The 18,060-nt window shown below is 41.1% G+C and overlaps 1 protein-coding gene across 2 annotated transcripts in view; it reads right to left on the bottom strand.

The window, feature by feature from the left end:
* The window catches only part of LOC118373470 (glypican-6-like), a 220,187-nt gene that overhangs the window by 91,329 nt on the left and 110,798 nt on the right, over nucleotides 1–18,060 (bottom strand). For both annotated transcript variants that reach the window (XM_052522960.1, XM_052522961.1), the window contains exons 3-4: nucleotides 15,680–16,071; nucleotides 5,350–5,515 (exon numbers count right to left, since the gene is read on the bottom strand). In XM_052522960.1, coding sequence (XP_052378920.1) covers nucleotides 5,350–5,515; nucleotides 15,680–16,071 — 558 coding nt within the window. The remainder of the gene's footprint in view (nucleotides 1–5,349; nucleotides 5,516–15,679; nucleotides 16,072–18,060) is intronic.

Below are 18,060 nucleotides of genomic sequence, written 5' to 3'. Positions count from 1 at the left end.
GCTGTCATTGAAAATAAGAATTTGTTCTTAACTGACTTGCCTAGTTAAATAAAGGTTAAAAAAAATATATTAAAAAATTGGGGAGGATGGGTGGATAGCAATGGCTGGAACGGCATAAATGGAATGGGATCACAGTTTCCATGTGTTTGATACCATTCCATATACTCCATTCCAGCTATTATGAGCCATCCTCCCCTCACCAGCCTCTTGTGCTCAACATAATAATAGTTCCATGGTTTACAGTGCATCTGCCAAGCTTAATCTCAGCCCTTTGATATGCTAACGTTACTAGCTAAACATATCATTTAACAGTATTTTTGAAATGATTAACTTTTAATTTGGCATGAACACAATCAGTCATGATGTTTTCATCTTCTTGTCAAACAAATCACTTCAAAGAAACTAGGCTACTTGTGGATGTTCGTCTACTCTAACAATTACACCTCCGCTAAGCTGATCCTCAACACGGGCACCTGCTCAACCCCCTCCTGTACTCCCTGTTCACCCATTACTGAGTGGCCACACACGTCTCCAACTCAATCATAAAGTTTGCAGTCGATACAACAGAGGTAGGCCTGATTACCAACAACGACGAGACAGCCTATAGGGAGGATGAGAGGGCCCTGGCAGAGTGGTGCCAGGAAAATAACCTCTCCTTCAACAAAACGAAGGAGCTGATGAACTTCAGAGCGAGCATGCCCCCATCCAGTTGAGACGGTGAAAAGATTCAAGATCCTCGACGCAATGACAACCTGAAATGGTCGATCCACACAAACAGAGGTGCACTTGCTGTACTCACTTCATACAGTATGTACAGTTGAAGTCGGAAGTTTACATACGCCTTAGCCAAATACATTTAAACTCAGTTTTTCACAATTCCTGACATTTAATCCTAGTAAAAATTCCCTGGCGTTAGAACAGTTAGGATCACCATTTTATTTTAAGAATGCGAAATGTCAGAATAATAGTAGAGAGAATTATTTATTTCGGCTTTTATTTCTTTCATCACATTCCCAGTGGGTCAGAAGTTTACATATACAAACTCCAATACCTTGACTTTGTTGTCCTTAAGCCACTTTGGAAGTATGCTTGGGGTCATTGTCCATTTGGAAGACCCATTTCCGACCAAGTTTTAACTTCCTGACTGATGTCTTGAGATGTTGTTGCAATATATCCACATCATTTTTCCTTCCCTCATGATGCCCTCTATTTTGTGAAGTGCACCAGACCGTCCTGCAGCAAAGCACCCCCACAACATGATGCTTTACGGTTTGGATGGTGTTCTTCGGCTTGCAAGCCTCTCCCTTTTTTCTCCAAACATACCGATGGTCATTATGGCCAAACAGTTCAATTTTTGTTTCATCAGACCAGAGGACATTTCTCCAAAAAGTACGATCTTTGTCCCCATGTGCAGTTGCAAACCATAGTCTGGCTTTTTTATGGCGGTTTTGTAGCAGTGGCTTCATCCTTGCTGGGCGGCCTTTCAGGTTATGTCGATATTGGACTCGTTTTACTGTGGATAGAGATACTTTTGTACCCGTTTCCTCCAGCATCTTCACAAGGTCCTTTGCTGTTGTTCTGGGATTGATTTACACTTTTCGCACCAAAGTTCGTTCATCTATAGGCGACAGAACGCGTCTCCTTCCTGAGCAGTATGGTGGCTGCATGGTCCCATAGTGTTTATACTTGCGTAATATTGTTTGTACAAATGAATGTGGTACCTTCAGGCATTTGGAAATTGCTCACAAGGATGAACCAGACTTGTGGAGGTCAACATTTGTTTTTGCTGAGCTCTTGGCTAATTTCTTTTGATTTTCCCAGGATGTCAATTGACTCAAATGATGTCAACTTAGTGTACGTAAACTTCTAACCCACTGGAATTGTGATACAGTGAATTATAAGTGAAATAATCTGTCTGTAAACTTGTTGGAATAATTACTTGTCATGCACAAAGTAGATGTCCTAACCGACTTGCCAAAACTATAGTTTGTTAACAAGAAATTTGTGGAGTGGTTGAAAAACAAGTTTTAATGACTCCAACCCAAGTGTATGTAAACTTACGACTTCAACTGTATATACTCTATACTAGTCAAGGCTCATCCTACTGTAGCATAACTACTGCTGTGCATACATTTTGTATCCATAATGTCTATACACACACCATCATATACACACAGCTATTCTGAGAAGAGCTGGATATTTAAGCAATACATATTTAGCTAGCTTGACTGAATGAATGGAAGCAGAATCACAGTTGGATTGAATGAACATCTGTTTTGACTGCTCAAGGCTGTGCTACCAGAGTCCCTCCTCTAACCCCCCACACACTGAAGATAAATGAAGGTCAGGCTGAGGGTAATGTGAATGACTGCCCTCTTGTCCAAGTTCTGTCAGGAGTTCCTATGCACTGTGTCAAAGAGTGAAATTTCCTGCTGGTGGAGTTCTAGCAACGAGGAGGTGCTGAAGGAAAAATCGTTGCTATCGGAAGCTCAGCTTCCAGCTGAAAAAAGATTTTTCAGTCCTTGGTTGAATTAGCTTTTCACCTCTCCGGTATCTCGTCTAGTCAGTGGAGCAGGATAGATGCCACTGGAATCAAGATGAATATCTTTACGTACCCCTATACAGGTTGGAAAATGGCAGATTTGGACAATGATAAGCACCTACATTGGAACACGGTGGCTGTACAGTAATATGCTATACATGATGTCAGAGCTCTGGCTCTGCGCTTCACAGCTCTGTATGGGTTTTGACTGACAGCCGTTGTGAACTTGAACACCACACGTGACAGGAAGTTGCCCTTATCCCTCTAGCTAATTGGGCAACTTTTGCAAATATTTTAATGTCCGAGTGAGGGAAATTCTGTAACTTACGGAGGATTCTATGTATTAGATGAGATGTTGAGGGTTATAATAAATACTGCTTTGATGTCATACAAGCAAGCAAAAACACCTGAGAGTCCAAATGTGCACATAAAACTCATGTAATACACAGTGACAAAGTTTATTATCACAGTGTTTGATGTAGAGTTACAAAATGACATGGCGTCATACCCTGGGTTGTCCTGAACAGAATGAGCCTGTTTGTTGTATTGTGAAGAACGTTTGTCGTGGCATCTGAATGCACTCCAGTTTGCGTAGTAAAATTACCATCTGCTTCTCTGAATTGCCTTGTGAAAGCCTAACACTGTAAGATCCTATTTTATCATTTAGTTAGTCATGTTGGCAATACAAGCTTTCAAATGATGCCCACCTGACCCAGATTCCGATTTATAATGGACCTTTTTGGATTGCGTAGACAATAACAGTAATTGTGTAAAGACGGGGATGCAGGGCTGTGTTCCAAACAAAACAACTACTGTACATGTGTGCTTGTTCTAGTTCCTCAACGCCATAGCTAGGAGAGCTAAAAAAATAACAAATAAAAACGTATAGTTGAAGACTCTTCTTTGAGTCATGAAAGTGCATTGAAATGACTTAGGAACTGTGCCCACTTTGCAGAGGTTTGTAGCCACTTGGAAACCCCAGTTAGACCCTCACTCAAACCTTTGTCCTTTTGTGTCTTATGTTGCACCAACCCCCAAATTTTCCAAGAATATTATTTTAATGTTACTGAATGTAATCAAGACTATTTTCAGATTTCGTTATCAACAAATGTGGCAAAAAAAGTTCATTAAATGTAAAATGCAGATCAAATCAACAGTGTCATGTTTGGATTCAGTCTTGTGTCAGGTCAACTGTTTTGTCCAAACCTTTCATCTCATAATTCTCCCATCATCTCCAAACTGTTAATGGCTACCATGGTTATGCATATGCTTTCCATATTTCTTCTGTAAGACACATTTTAATTTAGCCCTATCAATATAGGCCAATTCCCACAAGTGTAAGGGGTTCCATGCAAGTTCCATGTCGGTCCAGGCTTTTGTGATCTTTTCACTCAAAGCCCTGTAGTCACCAGCTTCTCCCTTCTATTCCCAGCAACTGGAATAGCTGGTTTTCATGTGAGTTTGACGTACATTACTACACTGTGGTCCTATTCGTGGATGGAAAAGAATGTTGAAGTGTATGACAATCCTACATTGGTTGGTGAGCTCGTAGACAAACTAAATGGATTTCACCATCACAGCAGAAACCATCAATGCTAGTGTTATTACAGATAGCAGTTAATTATTTGAGCAGTTTATTATTTTAAAAAAAATCTAAACTACTTAAAGAACAACGAGAAGCTCAGGGGACATCTGGCAGACATGCTATCACTACTGTAAGCTCTGAAAGCAGGATCGATATCTCTTTGTGGTTGGACCTTGAGCTAATTGAAAATCTTTGAGCCTATAATGAATATGAAATGTCAGAGAGCCAAAAGATATGAAACTGACATTTACTCTACACCCTGGGAACAATCCTCCATTTGAGAGTATGAGCAATTCAAACCTAGAAAAAAATGACTATTTCAGTTAGGTTGTTCAACTATTTGTGTAGCAGTGTAGACCACCCAATTTTCAAATAGAAGAACATAAAAACACACCATGACGAAAGGTTTCTATAATACACTTAGACAAATCTTATAATGAAGTAGTTCAGTGACAAGTACTGCTGGTGGCTGATGTAGCCTACAGTAGGAAGCCTTTGAGGTGGCCGAGCTCTGTATCAGGGCATCAGACAGTAAAACACCATCAGCTTAGTCCAAGTAACAAGGTTCTAACAGTCAACCTTCATTTTTACCATTGAATATTCATATGGCGCACGTTACGCTGCTCCACCAACATCTCAGTGCGCTGTACTTTACATTGGACCTCTGCTCTTCTGACATGAAACAACTATCCAGAGAGCTGTGGCCCCGTTTCAACTGCTAGTTTCTGACAGTGGCATTCTTGACATGCGTCTCTAAAGTGCAGCTCACAGCTAGCCTGCTCTGCTTTAGATCACTCCAGCAGTCCTGACATGAAGGCTCCAAACCGAATAAGGTATTCTAATAAATAAATAACGTCAATGTTATATTCATGTTTGTAATCTCCCCGAGCTGAACAAGCTGCTGTTGAACTGCTTTTCACAAAGCTCTGCGTTCCTCATAGTGTGTAGCTACCACACTGCAAGTGCTCATTCAATACAGCACGAGCCCACCAGCCAATAAATAATGGCGTTTCCATCCAGAATAAATTGTCAAAGGTAAAGAGAAGGATTCAAACAGTAAAAAGCACCTTATCACAGCGCCCAAGTTCTGCCCGTGGAACTAAATGCAGACAAATTACAACACTGAACAAAAATTCAAGACAAAATGCATTTTTTATATGAAGCAAAGTCAGAACAGTCCAAATCACAGTCAGGGAGGGAGGGAAGGAGGGAGGGCTCTTACCGATGTACTGGTTCCACTCTGGGTCCAGATCAGCCTGGTTGGCGAGGCAGCCCTTCATGACGTTCAGACAATAGTTGTTGCAGGGCTTCACGGAGGGCATGGCTTGGCAGTATGGGCAGTACATCATCTTGGTCAGTGCTCGGATACACGCTGGGGTGCTGCTCACCTAGTGGGTAGATGTGAGAACAAAGGCCAGCTATACATCGGATACAACTTACAAGGCTGTTCAACAAATGGAAATGAATCCAGTAAACGTTATGATTCCGTGTTTCATGTATATAAAGAAATGAGCTGGCTTAAAAAGCATCGAGCTCCACTGTCCTCCACCTAGCTCCACTGTCCTCCATCTAGCTCCACTGTCCTCCACCTAGCTCCACTGTCCTCCACCTAGCTCCACTGTCCTCCACCTAGCTCCACTGTCCTCCACCTAGCTCCACTGTCCTCCACCTAGCTCCACTGTCCTCCACCTAGCACCACTGTCCTCCACCTAGCTCCACTGTCCTCCACCTAGCTCCACTGTCCTCCACCTAGCTCCACTGTCCTCCACCTAGCTCCACTGTCCTCCACCTAGCTCCACTGTCCTCCACCTAGCTCCACTGTCCTCCACCTAGCTCCACTGTCCTCCATCTAGCTCCACTGTCCTCCACCTAGCTCCACTGTCCTCCACCTAGCTCCACTGTCCTCCACCTAGCTCCACTGTCCTCCACCTAGCTCCACTGTCCTCCATCTAGCTCCACTGTCCTCCACCTAGCACCACTGTCCTCCACCTAGCACCACTGTCCTCCACCTAGCTCCACTGTCCTCCATCTAGCTCCACTGTCCTCCATCTAGCTCCACTGTCCTCCACCTAGCTCCACTGTCCTCCACCTAGCTCCACTGTCCGCCCTCTAGCTCCACTGTCCTCCACCTAGCTCCACTGTCCGCCATCTAGCTCCATATACAGCTCTTACATCTATGTTGCTGAACAGAAGCTCAGCAACAATACAGCAACAGAAATGTTTTAGTCAATAATGCAAATATCCACACCCTTTTGTTTAAAGTCAGACTCCCAGGTAATGGCTAATGGCTTCATCTCTTTTTCAAACACAGACAGGTTCTTAAATCGTTTCTTAACCTTATTGCAGCTCAGCCCTCTATGAAATAGCTATTCCCTGACCATAATTTCTGTCAGTGCTTCAGTTTGATTTTGTTTGTGTGTATGTTTCTACATGTTTTATGCATTTTATTAAGTGTCTGAGATTCTTGTTACTCTGGCAAAAAATCGATAACATAAAAGCATTCCCATTTCATGAGAGTATTTTCCAATTAATCTCAACATCTTTAAAATTAAAATAAAACACCTAGTCTTTGTTCTGAATTTAAAAAATAAATTCTGAAAGAAGTACAATTTTACACAGGGCTCAAACTACTTTGTGTATTTCAGAACAAATCCAACAAAGGTAGAGGGAGGAATAGGGATGTACCAGTGGGGAGAAAGGGAGTTGTCAGGTACTGGTCTGAACTTTCCAAAGTACCCAGACACTGCACGCATGAGGTGAGAGAAGAGCCGCAGCTCGGCTGGAAGTCAGTGTTTTGAGTGGCTTCTGAGCTGTCTTCATGTTTGATATGATTGGACCCCTGCTTCTCCCAACCCACCAGTGAGGATTGCTGAGGAGAAGAGGAGGTGGAGGCATCATCAGCCGCCTCCACAGAGTCAGACTAGTAGATCAAATAATACACTACCGTGACGGACTGATACGCCTCAAACATCTACTGCTAGCGTCCTTCGTCATTGGCTTGATTTAACACACAGCCTGATGTTGATCACTCACACAAATTCACATGTTGCGAGTAGCGAGTTTAAGATATCAAGGGGGTAATCTCTGGTACCTGTCGTCACTATAATCTCTGTATCCTGTCCTCACTATAATCTCTGGTACCTGTCGTCACTATAATCTCTGGTACCTGTCGTCACTATAATCCCTGGTACCTGTCGTCACTATAATCTCTGGTACCTGTCGTCACTATAATCTCTGGTACCTGTCGTCACTATAATCTCTGGTACCTGTCGTCACTATAATCTCTGGTACCTGTCGTCACTATAATCTCTGGTACCTGTCGTCACAATAATCTCTGGTACCTGTCGTCACTATAATCTCTGGTACCTGTCGTCACTATAATCTCTGGTACCTGTCGTCACTATAATCTAAGGTACCTGTCGTCACTATAATCTAAGGTACCTGTCGTCACTATAATCTCTGGTACCTGTCGTCACTATAATCTCTGGTACCTGTCGTCACTATAATCTCTGGTACCTGTCGTCACTATAATCTCTGGTACCTGTCGTCACTATAATCTCTGGTGCCTGTCGTCACTATATTCTCTGGTACCTGTCGTCACTATAATCTCTGGTACCTGTCGTCACTATAATCTCTGGTACCTGTCGTCACTATAATCTCTGGTACCTGTCGTCACTATAATCTCTGGTACCTGTCGTCACTATAGTCTCTGGTACCTGTCGTCACAATAATCTCTGGTACCTGTCGTCACTATAATCTCTGGTACCTGTCGTCACTATAATCTCTGGTACCTGTCGTCACTATAATCTCTGGTACCTGTCGTCACTATAATCTCTGGTACCTGTCGTCACTATAATCTCTGGTACCTGTCGTCACTATAATCTCTGGTACCTGTCGTCACTATAATCTCTGGTACCTGTCGTCACTATAGTCTCTGGTACCTGTCGTCACTATAATCTCTGGTACCTGTCGTCACTATAATCTCTGGTACCTGTCGTCACTATAATCTCTGTTACCTGTCGTCACTATAATCTCTGGTACCTGTCGTCACTATAATCTAAGGTACCTGTCGTCACTATAATCTCTGGTACCTGTCGTCACTATAATCTCTGGTACCTGTCGTCACTATAATCTCTGGTACCTGTCGTCACTATAATCTCTGGTACCTGTCGTCACTATAATCTCTGGTACCTGTCGTCACTATATTCTCTGGTACCTGTCGTCACTATAATCTCTGGTACCTGTCGTCACTATAATCTCTGGTACCTGTCGTCACTATAATCTCTGGTACCTGTCGTCACTATAATCTCTGGTACCTGTCGTCACTATAGTCTCTGGTACCTGTCGTCACAATAATCTCTGGTACCTGTCGTCACTATAATCTCTGGTACCTGTCGTCACTATAATCTCTGGTACCTGTCGTCACTATAATCTCTGGTACCTGTCGTCACTATAATCTCTGGTACCTGTCGTCACTATAATCTCTGGTACCTGTCGTCACTATAATCTCTGGTACCTGTCGTCACTATAATCTCTGGTACCTGTCGTCACTATAATCTCTGGTACCTGTCGTCACTATAATCTCTGGTACTTGTCATCACTATAATCTCTGGTAACCGTCGTCACTATAATCTCTGGTACCTGTCGTCACTATAATCTCTGGTACCTGTCGTCACTATAGTCTCTGGTACCTGTCGTCACTATAATCTCTGGTACCTGTCGTCACTATAATCTCTGGTACCTGTCGTCACTATAATCTCTGGTACCTGTCGTCACTATAATCTCTGGTACCTGTCGTCACTATAATCTCTGGTACCTGTCGTCACTATAATCTCTGGTACCTGTCGTCACTATAATCTCTGGTACCTGTCGTCACTATAATCTCTGGTACCTGTCGTCACTATAATCTCTGGTACCTGTCCTCACTATAATCTCTGGTACCTGTCGTCACTATAATCTCTGGTACTTGTCATCACTATAATCTCTGGTATCTGTCGTCACTATATGTGCCTTCAATAATTGTGAGATGTCTGATTGCTTTGTTCTGCAGTTGCATAGAAACTGTTGGTAAAGACAATTCATACATTTCACATTGACACTAAAACAATTTGTCTTTTTCAGATTCCAATTCCATTCATTTGAATCTGAGATGCACTTTATTTTAAAATACTCTACTGACAGAATCCTTAATGTGCATTTCCGTACAGTAAGATATGGTATAGCGTTGCTTCCTCCTTTTTCAATTTGCAGAACTGACACCTGACAAATGCTTTCTTCCTCCACAAATGGCTTTGGTGCAGACCAGCACTCAGTAAGTTGCCATAATGTCTGCATGACTCTCCCCCTATCTCCCTGGACTGCTGGCTTCTTTGAGTGCACACAGCGTTTGCAGAGCATGTATTATTCTAATGATTCGAGCTCATCAAAAGAGAGTCCTATTATTAGAATCAATCAATAGCCACATCACCGCTTTGCAAAACTGAAGAATAGAAATACGCTGTGTGCCCATAATGACAATGTTGGAGCCTTGATATATCCCTGGGCATATCTTTTCATTTCAGAGGTTTAGAAAATGGGAAAACATTAGTCCATGCTGGTATTTATGCAGTAATAAGTGTAACTGAATGTCAAACTCTGATTGACCATGGATAAGATCTGACTGACCATGGATAAGATCTGACTGACCATGGATAAGATCTGACTGACCATGGATAAGCTCTGACTGACCATGGATAAGCTCTGACTGACCATGGATAAGATCTGACTGACCATGGATAAGATCTGACTGACCATGGATAAGATCTGACTGACCATGGATAAGCTCTGACTGACCATGGATAAGCTCTGACTGACCATGGATAAGCTCTGACTGACCATGGATAAGCTCTGATTGACCATGGATAAACTCTGATTGACCATGGATAAACTCTGATTGACCATGGATAAACTCTGATTGACCATGGATAAACTCTGATTGACCATGGATAAGCTCTGATTGACCATGGATAAACTCTGATTGACCATGGATAAACTCTGATTGACCATGGATAAATCTGATTGACCATGGATAAGATCTGACTGACCATGGATAAGCTCTGATTGACCATGGATAAGCTCTGACTGACCATGGATAAGCTCTGATTGACCATGGATAAACTCTGATTGACCATGGATAAACTCTGATTGACCATGGATAAACTCTGATTGACCATGGATAAGATCTGACTGACCATGGATAAGATCTGACTGACCATGGATAAGCTCTGACTGACCATGGATAAGCTCTGACTGACCATGGATAAGCTCTGACTGACCATGGATAAGCTCTGACTGACCATGGATAAGCTCTGACTGACCATGGATAAGCTCTGACTGACCATGGATAAGCTCTGACTGACCATGGATAAGCTCTGACTGACCATGGATAAGCTCTGACTGACCATGGATAAGCTCTGATTGACCATGGATAAGCTCTGATTGACCATGGATAAGCTCTGATTGACCATGGATAAGCTCTGATTGACCATGGATAAACTGACCTGACCTGGGATATAGATAAGCAGTGTAGTAGTGTCTTAGTCATAAACTGTAAACTGCTGTGATGTGAGGTAGTGCAGGAGCTCCTGGAACTCAATAAAGCCCCTTAGCAGCACTAGGCATAGATGTCACATGTCACTCCTCTGGGGTGTCCTATTCCATTATGCTTACACCCAATCTCTCCAGATGAGTTGAGGCCCCTTGGATCAAAGGGCCGTGGCCCCGCCACATGACCCGTGTCACAGGTCCCTGGGTAATGTCAGAGTTGAGGTGGGGACACGGCGGCTGCCAGGGAATCCAGGACGTGTGTCACTACCACAGACAGTATCAACTCATCCTCATGGGTTTCATCAGGCAGCCCTGGCTGGAGTTCACCATGCTTGCCGGTAATGAATGACCAGCAGTGGAAAGATTGAGTTTGTTCTATGTTCGGGGGTTATACATGTGATTCTCCTCTTGCAGCCTATTGCCTTGGGTTTCCTTGTGCCTTTGACCACTCATAGCTGCGCTACAATCTGCATGATACACACCCCAATCATGAATTATGGTGAACATAAACTCATTGGCCAGCAACTGTTGCAAAAGGACTATTAACTGTTTACTAGCCTTGATGTCCAGGCTTCTCCTCTGACAAAACAGAACAGTGTACACACATTACTATTAACACAAATGCTTATTATGCTTATGAATGCTTATTAGCGGTTGTTACACTTTGTATGCTTATTAGCGGTTGTTACACTTTGAATGCTTAGTGGTTGTTACACTTTGAATGCTTAGCAGTTGTTACACTTTGAATGCTTATTAGCGGTTGTTACACTTTGAATGCTTATTACCGGTTGTTACACTTTGAATGCTTATTACCGGTTGTTACACTTTGAATGCTTATTAGCGGTTGTTACACTTTGAATGCTTAGCAGTTGTTACACTTTGAATGCTTATTAGCGGTTGTTACACTTTGAATGCTTAGCAGTTGTTACACTTTGAATGCTTATTAGCGGTTGTTACACTTTGAATGCTTAGCGGTTGTTACACTTTGAATGCTTATTAACGGTTGTTACACTTTGAATGCTTAGCGGTTGTTACGCTTTGAATGCTTATTAGCGGTTGTTACACTTTGAATGCTTATTAGCGGTTGTTACACTTTGTATGCTCATTAGCGGTTGTTACACTTTGTATGCTTAGCGGTTGTTACACTTTGAATGCTTAGCAGTTGTTACACTTTGAATGCTTATTAGCGGTTGTTACACTTTGAATGCTTAGCGGTTGTTACACTTTGAATGCTTATTAGCGGTTGTTACACTTTGAATGCTTATTAGCGGTTGTTACACTTTGAATGCTTATTAGCGGTTGTTACACTTTGAATGCTTATTAGCGGTTGTTACACTTTGAATGCTTAGCAGTTGTTACACTTTGAATGCTTATTAGCGGTTGTTACACTTTGAATGCTTATTAGCGGTTGTTACACTTTGAATGCTTAGCGGTTGTTACACTTTGAATGCTTATTAGCGGTTGTTACACTTTGAATGCTTAGCAGTTGTTACACTTTGAATGCTTATTAGCGGTTGTTACACTTTGAATGCTTATTAGCGGTTGTTACACTTTGAATGCTTAGCAGTTGTTACACTTTGAATGCTTATTAGCGGTTGTTACACTTTGAATGCTTAGCAGTTGTTACACTTTGAATGCTTATTAGCGGTTGTTACACTTTGAATGCTTAGCAGTTGTTACACTTTGAATGCTTATTAGCGGTTGTTACACTTTGAATGCTTAGCGGTTGTTACACTTTGAATGCTTATTAGCGGTTGTTACACTTTGAATGCTTATTAGCGGTTGTTACACTTTGAATGCTTATTAGCGGTTGTTACACTTTGTATGCTTATTAGCGGTTGTTACACTTTGTATGCTTAGCGGTTGTTACACTTTGAATGCTTATTAGCGGTTGTTACACTTTGAATGCTTAGCGGTTGTTACACTTTGAATGCTTAGCGGTTGTTACACTTTGAATGCTTATTAGCGGTTGTTACACTTTGAATGCTTATTAGCGGTTGTTACACTTTGAATGCTTATTAGCGGTTGTTACACTTTGAATGCTTATTAGCGGTTGTTACACTTTGAATGCTTAGCAGTTGTTACACTTTGAATGCTTATTAGCGGTTGTTACACTTTGAATGCTTATTAGCGGTTGTTACACTTTGAATGCTTATTAGCGGTTGTTACACTTTGAATGCTTATTAGCGGTTGTTACACTTTGAATGCTTAGCGGTTGTTACACTTTGAATGCTTATTAGCGGTTGTTACACTTTGAATGCTTATTAGCGGTTGTTACACTTTGAATGCTTATTAGCGGTTGTTACACTTTGAATGCTTATTAGCGGTTGTTACACTTTGAATGCTTAGCGGTTGTTACACTTTGAATGCTTATTAGCGGTTGTTACACTTTGAATGCTTATTAGCGGTTGTTACACTTTGAATGCTTAGCAGTTGTTACACTTTGAATGCTTATTAGCGGTTGTTACACTTTGAATGCTTAGCGGTTGTTACACTTTGAATGCTTATTAGCGGTTGTTACACTTTGAATGCTTAGCAGTTGTTACACTTTGAATGCTTATTAGCGGTTGTTACACTTTGAATGCTTATTAGCGGTTGTTACACTTTGAATGCTTAGCGGTTGTTACACTTTGAATGCTTAGCAGTTGTTACACTTTGAATGCTTATTAGCGGTTGTTACACTTTGAATGCTTAGCGGTTGTTACACTTTGAATGCTTATTAGCGGTTGTTACACTTTGAATGCTTAGCAGTTGTTACACTTTGAATGCTTATTAGCGGTTGTTACACTTTGAATGCTTAGCGGTTGTTACACTTTGAATGCTTATTAGCGGTTGTTACACTTTGAATGCTTAGCAGTTGTTACACTTTGAATGCTTATTAGCGGTTGTTACACTTTGAATGCTTAGCAGTTGTTACACTTTGAATGCTTATTAGCGGTTGTTACACTTTGTAAGCTTAGCGGTTGTTACACTTTGAATGCTTAGCAGTTGTTACACTTTGAATGCTTATTAGCGGTTGTTACACTTTGAATGCTTATTAGCGGTTGTTACACTTTGAATGCTTATTAGCGGTTGTTACACTTTGAATGCTTATTAGCGGTTGTTACACTTTGAATGCTTATTAGCGGTTGTTACACTTTGAATGCTTATTAGCGGTTGTTACACTTTGAATGCTTATTAGCGGTTGTTACACTTTGAATGCTTAGCGGTTGTTACACTTTGAATGCTTATTAGCGGTTGTTACACTTTGAATGCTTATTAGCGGTTGTTACACTTTGAATTTTAGCAGTTGTTACACTTTGAATGCTTATTAGCAGTTGTTACACTTTGAATGCTTATTAGCGGTTGTTACACTTTGAATGCTTATTAGCGGTTGTTACACTTTGAATGCTTAGCAGTTGTTACACTTTGAATGCTTATTAGCGGTTGTTACACTTTGAATGCTTATTAGCGGTTGTTACACTTTGAATGCTTATTAGCGGTTGTTACACTTTGAATGCTTATTAGCGGTTGTTACACTTTGAATGCTTATTAGCGGTTGTTACACTTTGAATGCTTAGCAGTTGTTACACTTTGAATGCTTATTAGCGGTTGTTACACTTTGAATGCTTATTAGCGGTTGTTACACTTTGAATGCTTAGCGGTTGTTACACTTTGAATGCTTAGCGGTTGTTACACTTTGAATGCTTATTAGCGGTTGTTACACTTTGAATGCTTAGCGGTTGTTACACTTTGAATGCTTATTAGCGGATGTTACACTTTGAATGCTTAGCAGTTGTTACACTTTGAATGCTTAGCGGGGCAGGAAAATTGTGAAATTCACTCATTTATCAAGAGAACACGTGGTCATCCCTATGAAAATGGTGCCGTCTGCTTTGCTTAATATACGGCATTTTAAATGACTTACATTTTTCTACTTTTGATACTTAAGTATATTTAAAACCAAATACTTTTACTTAAGTAGTATTTTACTGGGTGACTTTCTATTAAGGTATCTCTACTTTTACTCAAGTATGACAATTGGGTAATTCTTCCACCACTGATATTAACTGAAAACAAGACATCTAGAAAACAGCTGTTGTTGAGTGGAGCCAATGTCAAGCATACATCTCTTGCTATGCCTTTAAATGTTCCTTTGCATAAGATCGAAAGTAAAGTACACACTCCCAAGGCAATGATATACAGCAAAAGCAGCTAGCAGCATTAACATTACATCAAACAGAATACTCACAGCAAGATTAATGGGGACGGTATACAGACTTTAAAAATATTGGGTGATAGAGATACAAACATCCATAGCAAAAAATATATATCTATATTCCCATAGCTTGGAGCCAGATAGTCTTCCCATGCTTGAGAATTCCTCCTGAACAATGGGAGGCCCCACCAGAGGTCATTATAGAATCCTTGAAAAGGCAGCCCCGAGCCTTAACCCAACAGCCCATAGGCTCGTACAAAGAGATGGTAGTGGTGGGAAGGCAGTGGTAAGTCAGTCAGAAGAGTGTATGATCGAAATACCAGCCTGTGGGGGATCTCCTGGGAGAAAAGAAAACCCAAAAAACAAAACAGAGACCTTCAGCTTGTTTAAGAATGTGTTGGATACACTGTTATATTATGTTGTACTCTCTCTCTCCACCAGCACAATCCATCCAGCCCCAAACACCAACAAAATACTCCGTTTTATGATCTATGAGGTTTTGAAATATAATATTGATATGTGATAATGATGGATCCAAGAAAATATGTCAATTGTTAAATTCTGGGGAAAGTGTTGATATAAATCTATGACATTAATTTTACATGATCAAATTGGGTGAAAGGTTTCAGGCGGAAATTCCCATTGGGCAAGTGGTATATATTCCTTATTAAAATGACCATCATCCCCTGCTGCACAATAAGCAGCAAATTAGCCCAAACTAAAATCACTCAACCCAATATGCTTATGAATGGCAGAGACGAGGGCTTACCTTGGACACCCTGCTGGCCACCTCTCTACCGACCGAGAGGCCCTGGACGAAAGTGCGTGCCACGATGAAAGCCCTGGTAACCTGAGCCTTGAGCTTCTTGGGTACGTCTCCAAAGGGCTTGAGCTGGTCCGTGTACTTACTGATGCACTCCAGATAGTCCTCAGTGATGACATACTGGGAGTTGAGCAGCGTGAACATGCGCTCCAGCAGCCGCGACCAGAAGTCGTTGAGCATCTCCTCCAGGTTGACGTTGCCTCCCGTGTAGTAGCGTTTCAGCTCGGCAAACAGGTTCTGGAACACCTCCGAGTTCTGCATGTACGGCTTTCCGTAGGTCCGCACGAACATCTCGTTCAAAGACTTCTCCGTGTTCTCCAACAACTCCAGGAAGAACTCTGGGTCAAGAGGAATAGGAGACAATTAAAATATTGTTCATTATAGCCTATGTAGGCCTACATCTGTCTTCAAATACGAGCACTCTGATGCTGTTAAGATGGGCATGCAATTATAATGAGATGCCTATTGACTTGAGTTAACATTTGTATTCTTTAAAATGTAAAGACACTGTACATCAGTTTGTCTTTCATAGATGAAGGGTGTCTGGGTCTAAGACTGGCATACTTCCATGAGGTTTTTACATTACACTGTTGCTAAAATTAAACAGAGAACAGACAGACGTTTTCAGGTTAACACTGAGTGTTTATTCACACCAATACTACCCATCTGCATATTCTCCTCTAGACTTCAGAAGTGTTAATGATTAGTAATCCTATACTGCCAGTCACTCTCTATAGGCTGGCCCTATTCAACTACTGTACAAACTGCTTCAGCAATAAGAATCTGTATTGCTCACGTTGATTTGTAGAAATGCAGTGGAGTTGGCATTGTGACTTTGCAGAAGAGGTGTGTATATTCATACATTCAATACAGCCATTGATATGTGATAAATGAAAAGATTGTTGCATGCAAATTGCTATAGTTACTTGTAACTATTTCTTTAGTGGTGAAAAGACACACAATGTATTTTCCCAGATAGCTTGGTTTTGGGAATGAATAGCATTTGCTGTGGATATCAAGAATATCAGAACAACTGAAATACCAGAACAACTAGAATATTCAAAACAACCAGAATACCAGAACAACTAGAATACCAGAACAACCTGAATAACAGAACAACCATAACAACTAGAATATTCAAAACAACCAGAATACCAGAACAACTAGAATACCAGAACAACCATAACAACTAGAATACCAGAACAACTAGAATACCAGAACAACCTGAATACCAGAACAACCATAACAACTAGAATACCAGAACAACCTGAATACCAGAACAACCATAACAACTAGAATACCAGAACAACCCGAACAACTAGAATACCAGAACAACCTGAATACCAGAACAACCATAACAACCAGAATACCAGAACAACCCGAACAACTAGAATACCAGAACAACCTGAATACCATAACAACCATAACAACCAGAATACCTGAACAACTAGAATATTCAAAACAACCAGAATACCAGAACAACTAGAATATTCAAAACAACCAGAATACCAGAACAACTAGAATACCAGAACAACTAGAATACCAGAACAACCTGAATACCAGAACAACCATAACAACTAGAATACCAGAACAACCAGAATACCTGAACAACCAGAATGACAGAACGACTAGAATACCAGAACGACTAGAATACCAGAACAACCAGAATGCCTGAACAACTAGAATATTCAGAACAACCAGAATACCAGAACAACCCGAACAACTAGAATACCAGAACAACCTGAATACCAGAACAACCTGAATACCAGAACAACCAGAACAACTAGAATACCAGAACAACCAGAATACCAGAACAACCTGAATACCAGAACAACCAGAACAACTAGAATACCAGAACAACCAGAATACCAGAACAACCTGAATACCAGAACAACTTGAATTCCAGAACAACTAGAATGCCAGAACTACAAGAATACCAGAACAACCAAAACTAGAATACCAGAACAACCAGAACAACTAGAATACCAGAACAACCAGAACAACTAGAATACCAGAACAACCAGAACAACTAGAATACCAGAATAACGAGAATATTCAGAACAACCAGAACAACTAGAATCCCAGAACAACTAGAATACCAGAACAACCTGAATACCTGAACAACTGGAATACCAGAACAACCAGAATACCTGAACAACTATACTGCCAGAACAACCAGAACAACTTGAATGCCAGAACAACTAGAATGCCAGAACTACTAGAACAACTAGAATATTCAGAACAACCAGAACAACTAGAATACCAGAACAACCAGAATAATTAGAATACCAGAACAACACAACAACTAGAACTACTAGAATAACCAG

Source organism: Oncorhynchus keta, chromosome 7 (assembly GCF_023373465.1).
Source record: "Oncorhynchus keta strain PuntledgeMale-10-30-2019 chromosome 7, Oket_V2, whole genome shotgun sequence".
Lineage (NCBI taxonomy): Eukaryota > Metazoa > Chordata > Actinopteri > Salmoniformes > Salmonidae > Oncorhynchus > Oncorhynchus keta.
This window is presented reverse-complemented; position numbering and strand designations above follow the sequence as displayed.